At 53.9% G+C, this 16410-nt stretch overlaps 1 protein-coding gene across 1 annotated transcript in view; it reads left to right on the top strand.

The window, feature by feature from the left end:
- ARHGAP35 (Rho GTPase activating protein 35) overlaps window positions 1–4641 on the top strand; it is a 110537-nt gene extending 105896 nt beyond the window's left edge. Inside the window, exon 7 of the mRNA XM_081807169.1 lies at window positions 120–4641. Coding sequence (XP_081663295.1) covers window positions 120–477 — 358 coding nt within the window. The 3' untranslated portion in view covers window positions 478–4641. The remainder of the gene's footprint in view (window positions 1–119) is intronic.
- The last annotated feature ends 11769 nt before the right edge of the window (window positions 4642–16410 follow it).

A 16410-nucleotide genomic window follows, 5' to 3' on the forward strand; every position in this document is an offset into this window, starting at 1 on the left:
GGGCAGGGAGAGCAGTTGGGGTGACGGTGACCATGAGCACACAGGGGACAGGGCAGGGGCCCTGCTGACGGAGAGCCTCATCCAAGGCGCTCTGACCGTGAGTTTGGTGTCCCCCACAGAGTCAGCCACAACAACAAGGTGAATCTCATGACCAGTGAGAACCTTTCCATCTGCTTCTGGCCCACCTTGATGAGACCCGACTTCAGCACCATGGACGCCCTCACGGCCACGCGGACCTACCAGACAATCATTGAGCTCTTCATCCAGCAGTGCCCCTTCTTCTTCCACAATCGGCCCATCAGTGAGCCTCCTGGTGCCACGCCCAGCTCCCCCTCTGCCGTGGCTTCCACCGTCCCCTTCCTCACCTCCACACCTGTCACGAGTCAGCCATCACCCCCCCAGTCCCCTCCGCCCACCCCCCAGTCCCCCATGCAGGCCTTGCTCCCCTCCCAGCTTCAAGCAGAACACACGCTATGAGCCACCAAGGCCTGGGGCAAAAGGAGACCTTCTCTCTTCCACGGGGTGGCGTTTGGCCTTGAACAAAACCAGGTCCACTGGGATAGGGGTGGGGAGAGTGTCCCTCTCCCCTGTTACCTTCTCAAGACCTCAGCGCCAGCACCAGCCCCAGTCTACCGTGGGCTGGGCTGTCAGGCCCCCTGAGCCCAGCGCTGCATACCTGGAGCTGTTCGCAGCCGCCAGGGGGCGCCCTGCCCTTTGACTTGGACCCTTTTGAGGCCTGCACTGGCCAGGCAGTGGCCCCCGTGGCCCTCGGCACGCTCACTGCTCCCAGACCACCTCCCCCACCTGCCCCCGCATACCAGCCTCGGGGCATCCACCGCTGCTTGGACAGAGCCCTGGCCTCTGCCAACGGGAGGAGGCTCCGAGATTTGGGCCGCCCCGGGGTGGGGCCGGCAGCCCCCGCAGAGAACAATTCCCATCCGTCTCATCTGTCTCTTCCCACCTTCCATATCGGCACCCCCACCCCTGTTACGTGAGCCCCTGTCCAGTAGCCTCCCCGGGAACACACAGGCCACAGCTCTGTCAACCCAAGGTACAGTGCTGGGGGTGCTGGCCCGGCAGGTCAGAACAGGGAGGGTGGCTGTGTGCCGGGACCAGGAGTGTGTGGCTTCCCCTCTGCTTCCCACACGCCCCCTCCCACTTCACAGGCTTTGGGGATACAGTCCCTGTAAAACAAAGAACACTGGAAGAAACGTGGAAAAAAATCCCCAGTAACTTACAAAAGAAAGAGGAAGACACTACAGACCTCAGGATTGACCCCTCCTCCCACCTCTCAGAGAAGCAAGCAGGTGGTCACAGCGAAACCAGGATGCCCAAGGGTGGTGGCCAGAGAAGCTGTGGGGGTCCCGCTTACAGCCTGTCACCAGATCCCCTTTCCCCAAGAAGACAGTTTAAGCCCTTGGTGGGAAGAGCTTGGGAGACCAGCCTGGATCCTGGTCTGCTTTGGAAGACACTACAGTGCTGTGGGAACACTATTCTTGTGTGCGTCTGGGTGTGTGCGGGTGTACGCGTGCGTGTGTGAGTGCTTGTGCACGTGGGGGTATGCCTTTTCGAGAGGGCACAGCTGGGGGGACGCTGGGTGTACCTGGCGTTTGGTTTAGTGTGTTTGCTGTTGGAGTGGAGTCATTTTCATCCTGGGCTGCAGACCACCGCCGGCCCAGCGGTGTTCATGGGAAGTGGGCGATGTGTGGAGAAGTGTGGTCGGCCCGTTCCTGCACGGGGACAACCTTTGTGCTCCCAGGACTAGGAGGGCCTGGAGGGACAAAAGTCACAATCTGTCAGAGTCACGGGCGTGCCGTGCCTGCCTGTCACACACAGCCTGTGGCCCTCCCTAGCCCTTCCTGGGAAATGGCCTTTGCCTCGGCTTCCTGGCCTTCCCACTGATCCCTGGAGAACCCTTCGCATGCCCCACCTTTTGTCCCCCAAACGCAGCGATCCTGCTAAGGCTGCTGCAGATACTGGCTGCCCTCCCACTCCTTGTGGCCGGGCCGTGGCCTCTGCGACCGGGAAGCCTGACACGGAGGCGCCGTGGGCTTCGGGGCCCTGCAGGCCACGCAGCCTCCAGGTCTCTTTGCACTTTAAGAAGCAACGCCTGTGGTAGGTTCGACAATGCCCTGGGTCCCCTCAGCCGGGTGGCCTGACAGCTGCCTCGCTCGGGACAGCCTCGAGCCCCAGACCCTGGCTGTCGGCTGTTGGAGGGTCGGGTAGGCCCTGCGCTTGCTGACTTCTTCCTCTGGATAAGCTGGATACCTTACTGTTAATAGTTCTTGTTCGGCAAGATAAGGTGCTTGGAAAACTGTCCCTGCAAGTTTTACCACCTCTTTTTAAGAACACTAGTCAAAAAACAAACCTAAGGTACATGAATGTTGATGTAAATGTTGGGTGAGGGATCTCTTCTCTGGTGGCTCTGTGCCCGATGCTCGAGGTCAGGGTTGGCAGGAAGGTGACGGGTGGGGTTGTGACTGGTTGGCAGACCCGCAGCCCTGGCTCTCCAGCCCCCTCTGCTCGGAGTCCCGGGCAGGTGAGGAAATCACTCCATTGAACGAATCTCCCTTTTTCTAGATCATGCTCACCTACCCACTCCGAGGCAGCCCCTCAGGTATTGGGTGGAGGCGGTCTGGGACCACCATCCCTTGTGTGAACTGAAAAGTAGCCCGGTCCCCCTCCCATCACCCCACCCACCCACCCCCGTGAGCAGTTTCCTCCACCGCCTCCTTTGCCACCCCCCACCACCACCTGCATGCCTGGGCTGTGCCCCAGGAACTGGCCAAAGCCCCTAAGCTCCCCCCATCCCTGAGACTGTACAGACGTACAGATAGGTGGTGACTTTTCTGGGAGTGTGGGCAGGGGCGGCTTACCAACAAGGGACAGCGGCTTTGTGTCCTTGCCCTGGTGGAAGTGGCGGGAGCCAGGCATCTCTGGGGTAGCCTCTGGGCCAACAGCATCCCCTGCCAGCCAGCTCGGGGAGCCGCAGGAGCCCCTTCACCTGGCTGTGCCCGGTGTCCTGCTGGGGCTTAAAGGATGCACAGGAGGGACCTGGTGGCTCATGCCCCGAAAGAGCCACCGGGGGCAGGAAGCGCCGGGGGTTCCTCTTGTTTCCATTTCTTCTGTCAGGTCTAGCTTCTAGTTTTCTGTTTCTCCAGACTGACTAGGACTGGGGGTTTCTCTGTCATTCTGGGTTGGCGTTGCCCTGCGTGGTAGCTGGGGGCCCTGGGCCTGGGGTTCGCACCCAGACCGAATGGGCACTTGGACGGGAGCCACAGAGGCAAGCCGGGGCGTGTGTTGGGACGTGCTGCCGTAAATGAAGTGCTACCCACCCCTCGAGTCCATCCAGCGTGTGAAGCTCCGAAGAGTGCTTTCGCGATGATTCTCCCGAGAGCAGCCCCGCGGGCCTGGAATCGAGGGAAGGGCAGGCATTAGTCAGCCTTGGCCAGAATGGGGGAGCAGGTCAGCAGAGGTGACGGGACTAAATAGCGGTTTGGTTTGCCCGGGAGCTCTCTCCCTGGCCCATGTTCCACATCCACAAGAGAATAGTTGCCGTGTTCGGTGGAAGTGAACAGCCCTCGGTTGTGAGCGGAAGGCTGATTCTGGCTCTGACACGGACGCTTCCGTGGAGGAGGGGGTCCAAGGTTGAGCGGCATGCCTTGTGAATGCGCCCTGAATTCTTGGCTGTGTTGCGTATTGGGGATCACACACGGCACATTTATTCCTGCGCTCCGTCACGTCGTTCTTCCCATCACTTGACGTTCTGGAGTGCTGAGGAACAGTACTGTTCCCTGTGTTCTACACCCTACCCTCCTGCCACCTTGGTCTTCCTGCCGCGAGGCAGGAAGCGTGCTGCCAGGTGTGATTCTTCTAGCAGAATCGGTTGGGCTCTGCCAGGTGGACAGAGGGCGACATCATAGGAGCAGCGTGCTGGGCAGGAGGGGCCTGGAGCGCGCACCTGCCCCTGGCCTTGCGCTAGGGCCCTGGTCCCCTGGTCTTGGGGGGAGGCCTGGAGGGCGGTCCATCCTCAGCCCCGAAACTTGAAAAGCATGCTACGTTGGTGAAAACCCTGTCCCTCTGGGCCCCCTTCCCCTTCCTGCAAGGACAGCCACGCTGCTTTGGCGTTTCCGAGAAAGGAGCGGACACCGTCTCGCTGCCACTGAGAGCACCGCCCAGCCGCCGTGTGGCCAAAAGAAGGAGGCCCCAGGGGCTTGGGCTCTTTTCTGGGGGCCGCCCCGCGGACGGGGACAGCCGGCACTGCACTCGCTCCCGGGCCTCGCCGACTCCGCAGATGGTGGACGAGGAGTCGCCCTCCTGTTGCTTGGCAGGTTCAAGCCACTCGTCTGCGCTTAGGTGAAAGGACAAGGACGGACCGAGTCACGCCTGGGACCTGCTGGCGAGGGGGGGCAGAGTGAGGGGAAAGGCCATTCTCTCTCAAGGTGGCGGGGCCGCGGCCGGGGAGGGTCCTTCCCTCCTGGGGAGCCGGCCCCGCGCTCACGGCAGTCAGGTTACACTTTCATGTAGTCGAGACAGGGCCTAAGTTATTGTTTGCATTAAAAAGAATCCTGTTCCCTGTGTATATAAAAAAAAGGAAATGTCTGGATTGTATGGGAATAAAACTTGTTTGAAAATTTGGAATAGTGCTGCTGCCAGCTTATTTTTCTGGTACTTGTATTTTCACATGTTAAATGATCTTTATATATGTTGAATTAACAAATATTTTGAGTTTCCTGAGAAAAAAAGCATATTAATGGTATTGAAATGTGTTAGTAGTCTGGCCGTGTGCCTAAATTTCTGTTTTGCAGCAAAAGTGGAGAACTGTATGTAAAGAAAGTATAACAATTATTTCTTTGTATTTTAGGGGCTTTAACCAGGACATCCTCTAGTTGGTGTTAGGAATGTTTGCTTAATTTCCAGAGCTTTTTTTTTTTTAAACACGTTGTGGGTTTTTTGAGGCTCCAACCTGATTAGTGCATGGTCAGCCATCAACTACGGCTGAGGCATCTCTGACTGAGGTGGTTTTGTTTGGTTTTGTTTTTTAAAATCATGTATTTGCTACAAAGTATTGTACTCGTCTCAATGGGAATGGTGTAAAAAACTGAAAAGGCCTTATGTGATATGTATCATAGTTAATAAATCAATCTTGTAAAAAACCAAACCTGAGAGAGATGAAGGTGGCCCCTCCTGCCAGGGCCCTGAGCGCCCTTCCCGCAGCGGACGCGGCCTCAGGCCCTGTGGGGACCCCAGCTCCTCCTCAGAAGCCGCAGCCAAGGCCCAGCATGCGGGAGGAGGCCGTCCTCTGGCCACAGGGCACGGGGATCCCAGAGCACCCCCAGGAGAAGGCGTTTGTGGGGGGGGGACAGCTCAGGTTCTTTAGCCAAAGCCCAACACTCAGACCCCCGTGGCCACAGGCCCCCAGTAGGGGACACCAAAGTCAGCAGCCCCTGCCCTGCCCTTTCAGCCCCTCCCAACCCCGGGGGTCTGGGGCCGCGCTAGCCGTGCAGGGGGCTTGCTGCCTGGGTGGCCCCGGAGTGTTAGCGTCTGTTAAGCGCCTCCAGGGATGGCTGGCTCCCTAGGTGCGCGTGCACCGTGCCCCTGCCGTCCCCGGTGCCCCCGTTCTGGCACAGGCCCTCATTCCAGCTCACTGCACGCTGACGGGCAACCCCACACCCTGAACGGCCACCCTGCCCTCAGCCTTGCCCCTTGCCATCCATCTTCTTCAGACCCCAAAGTTACTCCAGAAGGAAGACCTAGCTCCGCATTACCTATGGCAGAAGCAAGAACTCGTCAACGTACAAGACACCCCCCCCTTCCTGTGTCCGTGGCAGACGTGGCTTGTGGACCAGGACACCCGCGGAGCTCGGGCCCCACAGCCCTCGCGCCAGGCAGCCGCCGCCCATCGGCAGAGCTCCGGAGCCGGCTGGGTGCTCCGTCAGCCAGGTGCCCACGGGGAAGTGGGCGCTCTGACAGCCACGCTGGGAGCCCTCACTCTGGATCCCACCCGCCCCTCCCCCGCCCCCCACCCCCGCAGATCCCCGGCGTCAGTCAAAATCATTCCCGTTCTCTGCGTGCATCCAGGTCTTTGCTTGCGCCGGTCCCTCTGCCTAGGATTCCTTCTGTCCGCACGCCCCCAAACGTCAGCTCTATCCATCAGACCCTCATCCGCCCCTCAAAGCTGGCCTTCCTCTAGAAATCCTTCTAGAAGCCCACAATGATTCGCCCAACATCTATTCTTTGCTTGCCCTGGGGATTCATGTGACTCCCCATAAATGCTTCAGCACTCGTCCTATTTAAAAAAAAACAACAGTGTACAGTTGGCACTCAATATGTGTGCTGGCGTAAACCTGTCTTTTTCTCTAACTCTGGATGTTCAGGTTGCGTGTAGATGTATCCTTGCACCTCTCAGCCCCCATCCCCCCAAGTGGAGAGCTGCTGGGGGCAGGGCCTGTGAGCCCCCACCCCCACCCCCGTATGTCCTCCCAAGCTGCCTTGAACATGGTAGATCCTTGGTTTGTAGATCACAGCGGTCTCAACCTCGCCCTTGATTTGATTCTCCATCTGTAAGCCGACCTCTCCTGTGTGCCTCTCCCGCCCAGACCTCTGCTCCAAACCCCACATTCCTCCACCTGCCCGTGGCACACCCACGGCCGAAGTCCTGACTGTTTCTCCACGGCTGTCCCCTACGAGCCAGAAACCCTGGAGCCCTCCGCATATCACTCTCCCTTTCCCATCAATCCGGACCAACTCCAAGGTCCGTTTTACCTTCCACATAGCTCTCGTCGGGCAACTCTCCTCCACGTTCCCTGCTACCATCCTGTTTGAACCTCACGGAGATGTCTGTCCCAGCCGCCTCCCATCCACCCCCGTCCATCTCAGGCAGCCAGGGGGAGCTTTTCAAACCAGATCTGGCCTGCCACCCCTCCCTTCACACCTTCCAGGTCTCCCCAAATCCTTTAAAGGAAAGCCCCAACATTTCAGTCGGCCCACCCTCCTGGGGAGCCCTCCCCTCCCCCTACGCTCCCAGCGTTCCTGCTCCCCAGGGGCCGCCCACCTCAGGCCTTCTTCAGGGCTGTCCCCTCCTGGAAAACTGTCCTCCCCACTGTCCACCCCTTCCTCCTCACCCTTTCGATTTCAGCCCACCTCCTTCCTCAGCCACAGCCCTCCCCGACCAAGATGGACCCATTTGCTTTCAAGGAAAAACACATTCTCTTCTTTAAGAGCATCATTCTCAGTTTGTTACTCATTCAAATTGTATTTGCCACTTAACACGTATTTCCCGAGCATTTACTCTGTGCCAGGCCCCAGGGACACACAAGTGGGAACTGACATCTAGCGAAAACACAGTAAACAGGCAAAGAAAGGAATGTGTGCCAGAATGTCAATCGAGCACGGATAAGGAGTTAAGGATGTGGGTTGGAGGGAGCAGGGATGCTATTTAGAGTGGTCAGGAACACCTCTCTGAGGAGGTGATATTGCGGCTTGGCAAGGACCAAGGTGAGGTGAGTGAGACATGGGCCTCAGGTGCGATATTTAAGGGGATACCAAAAAAAAAAAAAAACTCCGTGATCAAGATAAAAATGTCTCAAGCCAAACAAACCAACCAACCCTCGGGGCCCACAGTTTTAGATAAAAACAGAATCAGTAAGAGCGCTGAGCCATACTGAAGCCTGAGGCAAAAGGAGAAATCAGTTAAGACCCAGCCTGTAGTCAGGATCCGGGAGCGAGGTGATGCTGGATGGACAGGAGCAGGGACAGTGGAAGTGGAGAGAGGAGGTCGGATGACTCCAGGGCTGACACACCCGTGCATCTGATCACCCTGCCCCACCCCCACTCTCCTGCGAAACCCAGGGGTCGGAGCCAGCCCCCGCCAAGCTACGGCCAGCACCCACTACAGACTAGGCGCTCACGGGTCCCGGAGCGAAGAAGGCGGCTTTGCTGCGCACGGCCACCAGGGGTCAGCAGAGCGCCGCCTGCCCAGCCCTGGCCGAGCGCGGCCGCGTGGGCAGCCCGGTTGGTGGCGGCTTAAGGGAGAGGGGGTCGGGAAAGCAAGGTTAGAGGGACCCGCGGGGACTGGGGCGGAGGCGGGTTCTAGAAATGGGGTTGGAAGTGGCCCAAGAGCGGCCTGAGAAGCAGGGGGACGAGCTGCTGCCCCTGTTATTCCATCCACCCACCCGTCCATTTCTTCAGTCATTCAGTAGCGGCGGTGGGGGCCAGGCGGGCAGGATAGTGGGCTCCAAGTGTGTCCCCGGGGCGCTGGGGAGCCATGGACGCGGTTTGAGCAGGGAGAGACTGGGTTGGAGTTGCAGGAGCTCAGGCGATTGGAGAGATACAGGCACTCAGGGCGCGCAGTGGATAGGTCAGCAAGGCAAATAATATTAAGAAAAGCTAATGACGGGGGCGCCTGGGTGGCTCAGTTGGTTAAGCGACTGCCTTCGGCTCAGGTCATGATCCTGGAGTCCTGGGATCGAGTCCCGCATCGGGCTCCCTGCTCGGCGGGGAGTCTGCTTCTCCCTCTGACCCTCCCCCCTCTCATGCTCTCTCTATCTCATTCTCTCTCTCAAATAAATAAGTAAAAATCTTAAAAAAAGAAAAGAAAAGAAAAGCTAATGACGTGCGGACACTTACAAGGCAGCAGACCTTGTTTTAATCCTTTTTTTATCATTTCAACTCAATTTTCACACAAACTCTAGAACGCAGGCATTATCATTAGCCCCATTTCCCAGATGAGGAAACTGAGGCACAGAAGGGCCAAGTGAGGGCGCCTGGGTGGCTCAGTCGTTAAGCGTCTGCCTTCGGCTCGGGTCATGATCCCGGGGTCCTGGGATCGAGCCCCACATCGGGCTCCCTGCTCGGCGGGAAGCCTGCTTCTCCCTCTCCCATTCCCCCTGCTTGTGTTCCCTCTCTCGCTGTGTCTCTCTCTGTCAAATAAATAAATAAAATCTTTTAAAAATAAAAATAAAAATAAAAGAAGGGCCAAGTGACTTGTCTGACGTCACAAGCAAGTGAGGGGGAGTCAAGATTTGAAGCCCAGCTATCTGACCGGGAAGCCCTGGGCTCTTCTTGCAAATGACCAGCAACAGAAATGGGTTCTCTCACGATTATGCAGCCGGGAGCCCCAAATCAAGCTGTGGGCAGGGTCGTGCACGCTCCCTCCAAAGGCTCCAGACGAGAATGGTCTAGATCACTCGCGGCTGCAGGCTCGCCGTGGCTGGAGGCTGCATCTCTCCAGCCTGTGCCTCTGCCTTCTCGTTCGTGTCTCCTCTTCCGTCTCTTGTGAGGACACTTGTCGCTGGGGTTAGGGCCCACCCGGATGATCCAGGATGATCTCACCTCGAGATGCTTCATTTAATTACATCTGCAGAGACCCTTTGGCCAATAAGGTCGCTTTCATAAGTTGCAGGGTTAGGATGTGAATAGATCTTTGGGGCGGGGGGCCACTCCTCATCCCCTATGCTCTTCTCCACGACGATACCTTCTCCCTCACCCTGCTGCCTCCCCAGCTAGTGCTCAGGCTCTTGTCCCCTCTCCAGGGGGAATCTGCAGGGTCAAGGAGAGAAAGTCCCTCCCTCTCTGGAAGGAGTGCCCCTGGGCTGGGAGAGGCAGTCGGCCTAAGCACCCTGAACATCCCCACGTGTGCTGCTGGTTGTGCCTGACTATCCCGGACCCTGAGCCGGTCCCCTAGGCAAGTGGGTCAGGGTGACCACCATGGGCTGCTCGCTCCCGAGGGCCCTGGCGCGTTTGTTGTTTGCTACCAGAATTACTGTGGGCCCATGGTCCTGCCCAGTGTCCCTTGGGGGCAGAGGACCAACCCAGAGATGCATCTCGCTCTGTTCCATCGAGGCTCGTTGTCTTCTTCTACACCTGTGGATAGGTGACAGGTGACAGGTTAGCCCTTGCCATCCTCTTTAAGATGAGAGTTCTTCTCTGACACTTCGGGTGACCTGAAGGGGACAACATGGGGCCAGGAGATGGGAGGCCAACTGGCCAGCAAGGGGGCTGAGGCAGAAGCAGGCCCTTGGGGGACATCCACATATCGAGCCCGGTGACACTTAGATGTGGGGCCACTTATGGAGTTGGTGGGTGGGGTTTTTCTTTCATCCCCAACTTAATTCTTCCTAGTAATTGTCACTACTTGACCAGCCGACCTAAAATTGTGTGTTTCAATGTGTGTGTCTGCACACACACACCGGCTTTGTTTTCTCTAGCACTTAGCTCCATCTGACTTTTTTTTTCTTGTTTTCTCTATTGTCCAACACCCCCACAACAACGGGCACTCAAGTGACAGGAATCCCTGCCTATCTCTTCCCTGCTGGATCCCTAGAGCATCTGGTATGCACTAGGTGCTCAATAAATGTCTGTGGATAGAAGGATCAAAAACAAAAGCAGGACATGGGGCGCCTGGGTGGCTCAGTCGTTAAGCGTCTGCCTTCAGCTCAGGTCATGATCCCAGGGTCCTGGGATCGAGTCCCGCATCGGGCTCCCTGCTCAGCGGGAAGCCTGCTTCTCCCTCTCCCACTCCCCCTGCTTGTGTTCCTGCTCTTGCTATGTCTCTCTCTGTCAAAAAAATAAATAAAATCTTTAAAAAAAAACAAAACAAAAAAACCCAAAAAACAAAAGCAGGACAAACTCTGGGGCCAAACTGGGCTGCCCAGGTCTCAGACGACCCCTCATCATCTGTTTAATGTGCTTTAAACTAAAACGTTCTCACTCTCAGAACTGAATATGACCTTGTTCTCTCGAGGAGCACATTCCTGGGGTACGGCACCCCATTAGCACCCCAGGGCCAAGGGAGACATCTCCTTCAGGGCATCTGCATCCTCCAGCTGCCCCAGCCCAAGCCACTGCGTCCCCTTGGCTCCTCCTCTCTTACATCCGGTCCTCCAGCTATCCCATCAGCTCTGCCTTTTGGATGTTTCCAGAACTTGACCACTTCTCCCCACTCCCCTGCCCCACTATCACCCACTATCTGGACTTTTCCATCCAGTTGCCTCCTCAGCTGGGCCCCCTTTTGTTTGCCTCCCTCAATCCCATAAAGACCTGGTCTGTCTGGTTCAATGATGTCTCCCCAGCCCCCAGCACATAGTAGGTATCCATACCCATTTGAGGATGGAGGAATTGGACCATGTTTACTTATATACTCTCATCAAATGCATCCATTGTCCAACAATTAAAAGAATTCTGAAAGCTGTAGAATGCAAAATAAATCTCCTCTGCCAACCGAGTTGCCTTAAAAAAAGATAAAGAACCCATTTCCTGAAATCTCACTAAATCTGGAGATTATCCATGTTTTGTTTTGTTTTTTTAAGTCCACCCACAGGCAAAGAAGGATGACTTGTTAGCTTTTTAATTTCAGTTTCTTGGATTACTGTTATAGTTTAGCAACTTCCCGTGTGTTTGTCGCTGACACTTCTTTTATGATTTGCTTTTGTGTGTATTGACCATTTTTCCCATTGAGTTATCAGTATCGGGTCATCTGCCTTTTGTTACTGATTGGTAGGAGCTCTTTATTTATAATAAATCTCAATCTACTGTCTCTTAAATAATTTGCATCTTTTTCCCCCATACTGGCACTAATGTTTTAACATTGTTTACAGTCTGTTTGGTAGTCCAAGGTTGTTTATTTTGCCTTTCATTGTACATGTTCATTCATGCACATTTGTTGAATGAATAAGTGAACGAGCACCTTTGGAGAAATGAGGCTGAGGAACACCACGATTTTCAGAAGCCCTTTTCTGACACCTCAGGAGAGAAGGGTGGGCCAGCGCCACTCAATGATAAATGCTAAACTTTGTTAGTCACTTGCCATGTGCTAAGCACATGTCACATGTACACAGGTTGGCCCCAGGAGGTCTGGGATTTCTGTCCGGATCACAGAGCTCAGCATATAGTGCTGATAGATGCTCACGAAATATTTGTTGGGTTAATTCATTGAATGTTGACAGCATCTTAAAAGGAATGCCTTGTCGTTTTTTTCCTGTTTATCTTTTCATAGGAGTGTAATTGAGATATTTCACATTATCATACATTTTACCCTTTTACTTATTTTTTTAAATTTTTATTTATTTTTTTACTGAGGGTGGGGCTCGAACTCATGACCCCGAGATCAAGAGTCACGTGCTCTTCCGTCTGAGCCAGCCAGGCGCCCCCATTTTACCCTTTGAAAAATGGTTTTTAGCATGTTCGCAGACTTGTGGGACCATCACTACAATCAATTTTAGAATATTGTCATCCCCCCCAAATCCTATGCCATTTGTAGGTGTTCCCCGTTCCCCCTATGTTACTTTGCTAGGGCCGCTATAACAAAGCACCACACACTGAGCGGCTTAAACAACAGAGCTTGTCACCTGGTTCTGGAGGCTAGAAATCCAAGATCAAGGTGTCGGTAGGGATGGTTCCTTCTGAGCCTGTGAGCGAGAATCTTCCAGGCTCTCCCCTAGCTTCTGGTGGCCTGCGGGCAATCTTCGCTGTCCCTCCCTTTTGCACATGTCACCCTGATCTCTGCCTCTGTTCACATGGTGATCTCCCTATGGGCACGTCTGTGTCCACCTCTCCCTGCTTCCTAAGGACACCAGTCCCACTGGTTTAAGACCCGCCCCATGGCCTTATTTTAACTTGATTACCTCTATGAAGACTCCGCCTCCAAATCAGGTCACATTCGGAGGTACTGGGGATTAGACTCCAAACGTATCTTTTTGGGGGGGAATGCAATCCAACCCATAACACTTCCCTTCCCCACTTCCTAATTTTTATTGTAAACTAGATCGTACAAAGAAAAGATTGCACAAAACACAGCTGCCTAGTTGTAGTAATAATAACTAAGTGGTCATCCAGGTACCCACCATCAGCGTGGAGACTTATCCTACTGCCCCTCGCCCCCCCACCCTCCCTGGCCAACCGCATCCTCTTCCTCCGGAGTCTTTGGAGAGACTCAGCTACCTCCCTAAACCTCGTGTTCATCATTCTCTTGATGTATTATTTATTATTCTCTTAGGACCCAAGATCACATCCCTAAGTAATAGGCTGTGTCTTGTGTGTGGACCTTCTAAAAATGGGCTCATTCTGCATTCATTCTTCCAGTACTTATTTCTTTCACCAATATTCTAGTTTTGAGATTCACATCAATGTGGCGAGGGTTCATGTGGTTCATTTATTTGGGAAGGACTGTTAGATTATCCTCATTTTACAGATGAGGATAGTGAGACCCAGAGAGAGGAAGGAAGCTGCCCAAGCTCACACAAGTAGAGCCAGAATTAGAACTTAAGCCCACTGAGTCACCTCCTTAAAACTATGCTCTTGGGGCACCCGGGTGGCTCGGTCGGTTAAGCGTCTGCCTTCAGCTCAGGTCAGGATCCCTCAATCCTGGGATCGAGTCCTGCATCGGGCTCCGTGCTCAGCAGGGGAGTCTGCTTCTCCCTCTCCCTCTGCCCCTTCCCTGGTTTGTGCTCTCTCTCACTCTCTCTCTTTCAAATAAATAAATAAATAAAATCTTTTTTTAAAAAAAGATTAAAACTATGCTCTCCACCTCCCAGTTGGGAAGAATAAGAATGTTTAAGTAGAAGTCATTGGAACACACACACACTACACTCTCAGTGCCCACCAAAATCCTTGTTCCTCTCCTTGATTTCCCCTGGTGACCAGGACCTCACCATCTCCCGAGGAGGTGTACTATCCTTCCCATCTGTCCCACCCTGCTGCTTTGGGAGTAGTGGACCTTCGGTGCTTTGGGAAACGTCTTCAAAGTGGAGGTGAAGGAAGGCCATGGAGAGCCAGCGGGATGCAGCTGAGTGGTGGGGAGGCCAGGCTAGCAGAGGTGTTGGGTAGGAGACCATGAAGGTCTCAGCCACCGCAGTCTTAGGATCCCCTACCATCTCTCTCCCCTCCCTCTTCAGGCCCCAGGTGCTAACTGCTCACTGCTTTGCCTACCCTAGGTGCTGCAGCAGCCCTCTTGGGTTTCCCAAACCTTTGTCAAGAGCCCTTCATGAGGGGCACCCGGGTGGCTCAGTCGTTAAGCGTCTGCCTTCGGCTCGGGTCATGATCCCAGGGCCCTGGGATCGAGCCCCGCATCGGGCTCCCTGCTCAGCGGGGTGCCTCCTTCTCTCTCTCCCACTCCCCCTGCTTGTGTTCCCTCTCCGCTATGTCTCTGTCAAATAAATAAATAAAATCTTAAAAAAAAAAAAAAAACAGGGGCGCCTGGGTGGCTCAGCCGTTAAGCGTCTGCCTTCGGCTCAGGTCATGATCCCAGGGTCCTGGGATCGAGCCCCGCATCGGGCTCCTTGCTCTGCAGGGAAGCCTGCTTCTCCCCCTCCCACTCCCCCTGCTTGTGTTCCCTCTCTCGCTGTGTCTCTCTCTCTGTCAAATAAATAAATAAAATCTTTAAAAAAAAAAAAAAAGAGCCCTTCATGAAATGCTCATTCCCAGTTGGAGGGCCCCTGCCTGATACACACACCGTGGCCCAGAAGCTATCCTGTTTCTTCAGAGCTGCCCAAGAGTGCAGATACCCCGGGGCCACGCACCCATTTCACAGATGGGAAACTGAGGCCCTTAGTGGTGTGCATATGAGTTTATCAGTGACTCTGAGTGGTGTACAGGTGAAAGGATTTTTGGTCTCAGGACTTCTCGACATTCTTAGGGAAGACCAAAGAGCTTTTATTTTTGACTGATAAGCCATATCAGACATTAAGACGGAGCATTTTTTAAAAGATGACATTTATTTTTAAACAGCAATAATAAACCTATTACCAGTTAACATTAATAACATTTTATGAAAAATATAATTTCAAAAAAATAGGTATTTTCCAATACAAAGCATTTTAGTGAGAGGAGGGTCATTATTTTGCACTTTTGCTAATGTCCGTAAGGTCTGGCATTATAGAAGACAGCCGGATCCTCAAGGCTGCTCCTGCATTGAGTCTGTTGCAATATCCCATGCTGTGCAGCTTCTGGAAAATTCCACCGGACGCTAGTGCGAGAATGAAGTGAAAAAAGACATAAAACGTCTCAGAATGAAAATCTGACCTCGCGGACCCCCTGAGAGGGTCTCAGGAACCAGTCCCCAGGTCACACTTAGAGAACTTCTGGATAAACTTATTTAATGCTTACAACCATGCTATGAGGTGTGTACTAGGTAAAAATATACCTCATTTTACAAAGAAAAATACTGAGGCCCAGAGAGGTGAAGTTCCTTGCCCAGAGTCACACAGGAGTTCGTGGCAGACCTGGGGTTTGAACCTCAGCAATCAGTCTCTTAACCTTGACAAACTCTGTGTGTATGTAATCATAAATCAATTGGGTAGAGTGAGTGCACCTCTCAAGGCCTGGGATAGCACCTGCCCAGGCCACACAGCCAGGAAGGGGTGTCAGGAGATAGAAGCCACTGATCTGATCTTGAATCCCTACCTGACACCCTCTCAAGTCTCTCTGGGGATAAATAGGAAAATATTACTGGCTGAGAGACCAACATAACCAGGCTATATAGTCTCTCCATGCCTCCGTTTCCCTAGCTGTAAAATGGGCTGAGTAATAGAACCCAGCTCAGAACCTTGCTATGGAGAAAAGAATGAGGGGAACATAAGTGATCCCTAAGCTGTTAACTGTGTTTATCATGCGCAGGTTGAAGAATGTTCCTATCAGGGGCACCTGGGTGGCTCAGTCAGTAGAGCACACTTTTTTTTTTCTTAAGATTTTATTTATTTGGGGGCGCCTGGGTGGCTCAGTTGGTTAAGCGACTGCCTTCGGCTCAGGTCATGATCCTGGAGTCCCTGAATCGAGTCCCGCATCAGGCTCTCTGCTCAGCAGGGAGTCTGCTTCTCCCTCTGACCCTCCCCCCTCTCATGTGCTCTCTCTCATTCTCTCTCTCTCAAATAAATAAATAAAATCTTTAAAAAAAAAGATTTTATTTATTTGTTTGTCAGACAGAGAGAGAGAGCACAAGCAGGGGGAGTGGCAGGCAAAGGGAGAAGCAGGCTCCCCGCTGAGCAAAGAGTCCGAAGCGAGACTCAATCCCAGGACCCTGGGATCATGACCCAAGCCAAAGGCAGACATGGTTAACAGACTGAGCCACCCAGGCGTCCCGAGCCTACAACTCTTGACCTTGCAGTCACCACGCCGAGCGTAGAGCTTACTTTAAAAAAAAAAAAAAAAAAAGTGTTCCTATCGGCCAGTGCACAGGACTGTTCAGAGGTGTGTGCCTCAGTTTCTCCATCTGTCCAACCAGAGACAGACCCATGCCTGGTTGCCCAGGCCTCTCTGCCTGCCTGGCTCTCCCGAGACTCCATCTTCCTGCATTGCACTGGGGTCTTCTGGGAGGAGCTCAGATATTGGTGTTCCGTTCCCTCCCCCCTCTGGGAGGGGAGGAGATAATGTCAGGAGTTAGTTGGTCAGTTAGGTAGTTAGGGTCAGGGTCCCCAA

The sequence above is a fragment of the Leptonychotes weddellii genome, chromosome 16, assembly GCF_054177405.1.
Source record: "Leptonychotes weddellii isolate Sample4059 chromosome 16, ASM5417740v2, whole genome shotgun sequence".
Lineage (NCBI taxonomy): Eukaryota > Metazoa > Chordata > Mammalia > Carnivora > Phocidae > Leptonychotes > Leptonychotes weddellii.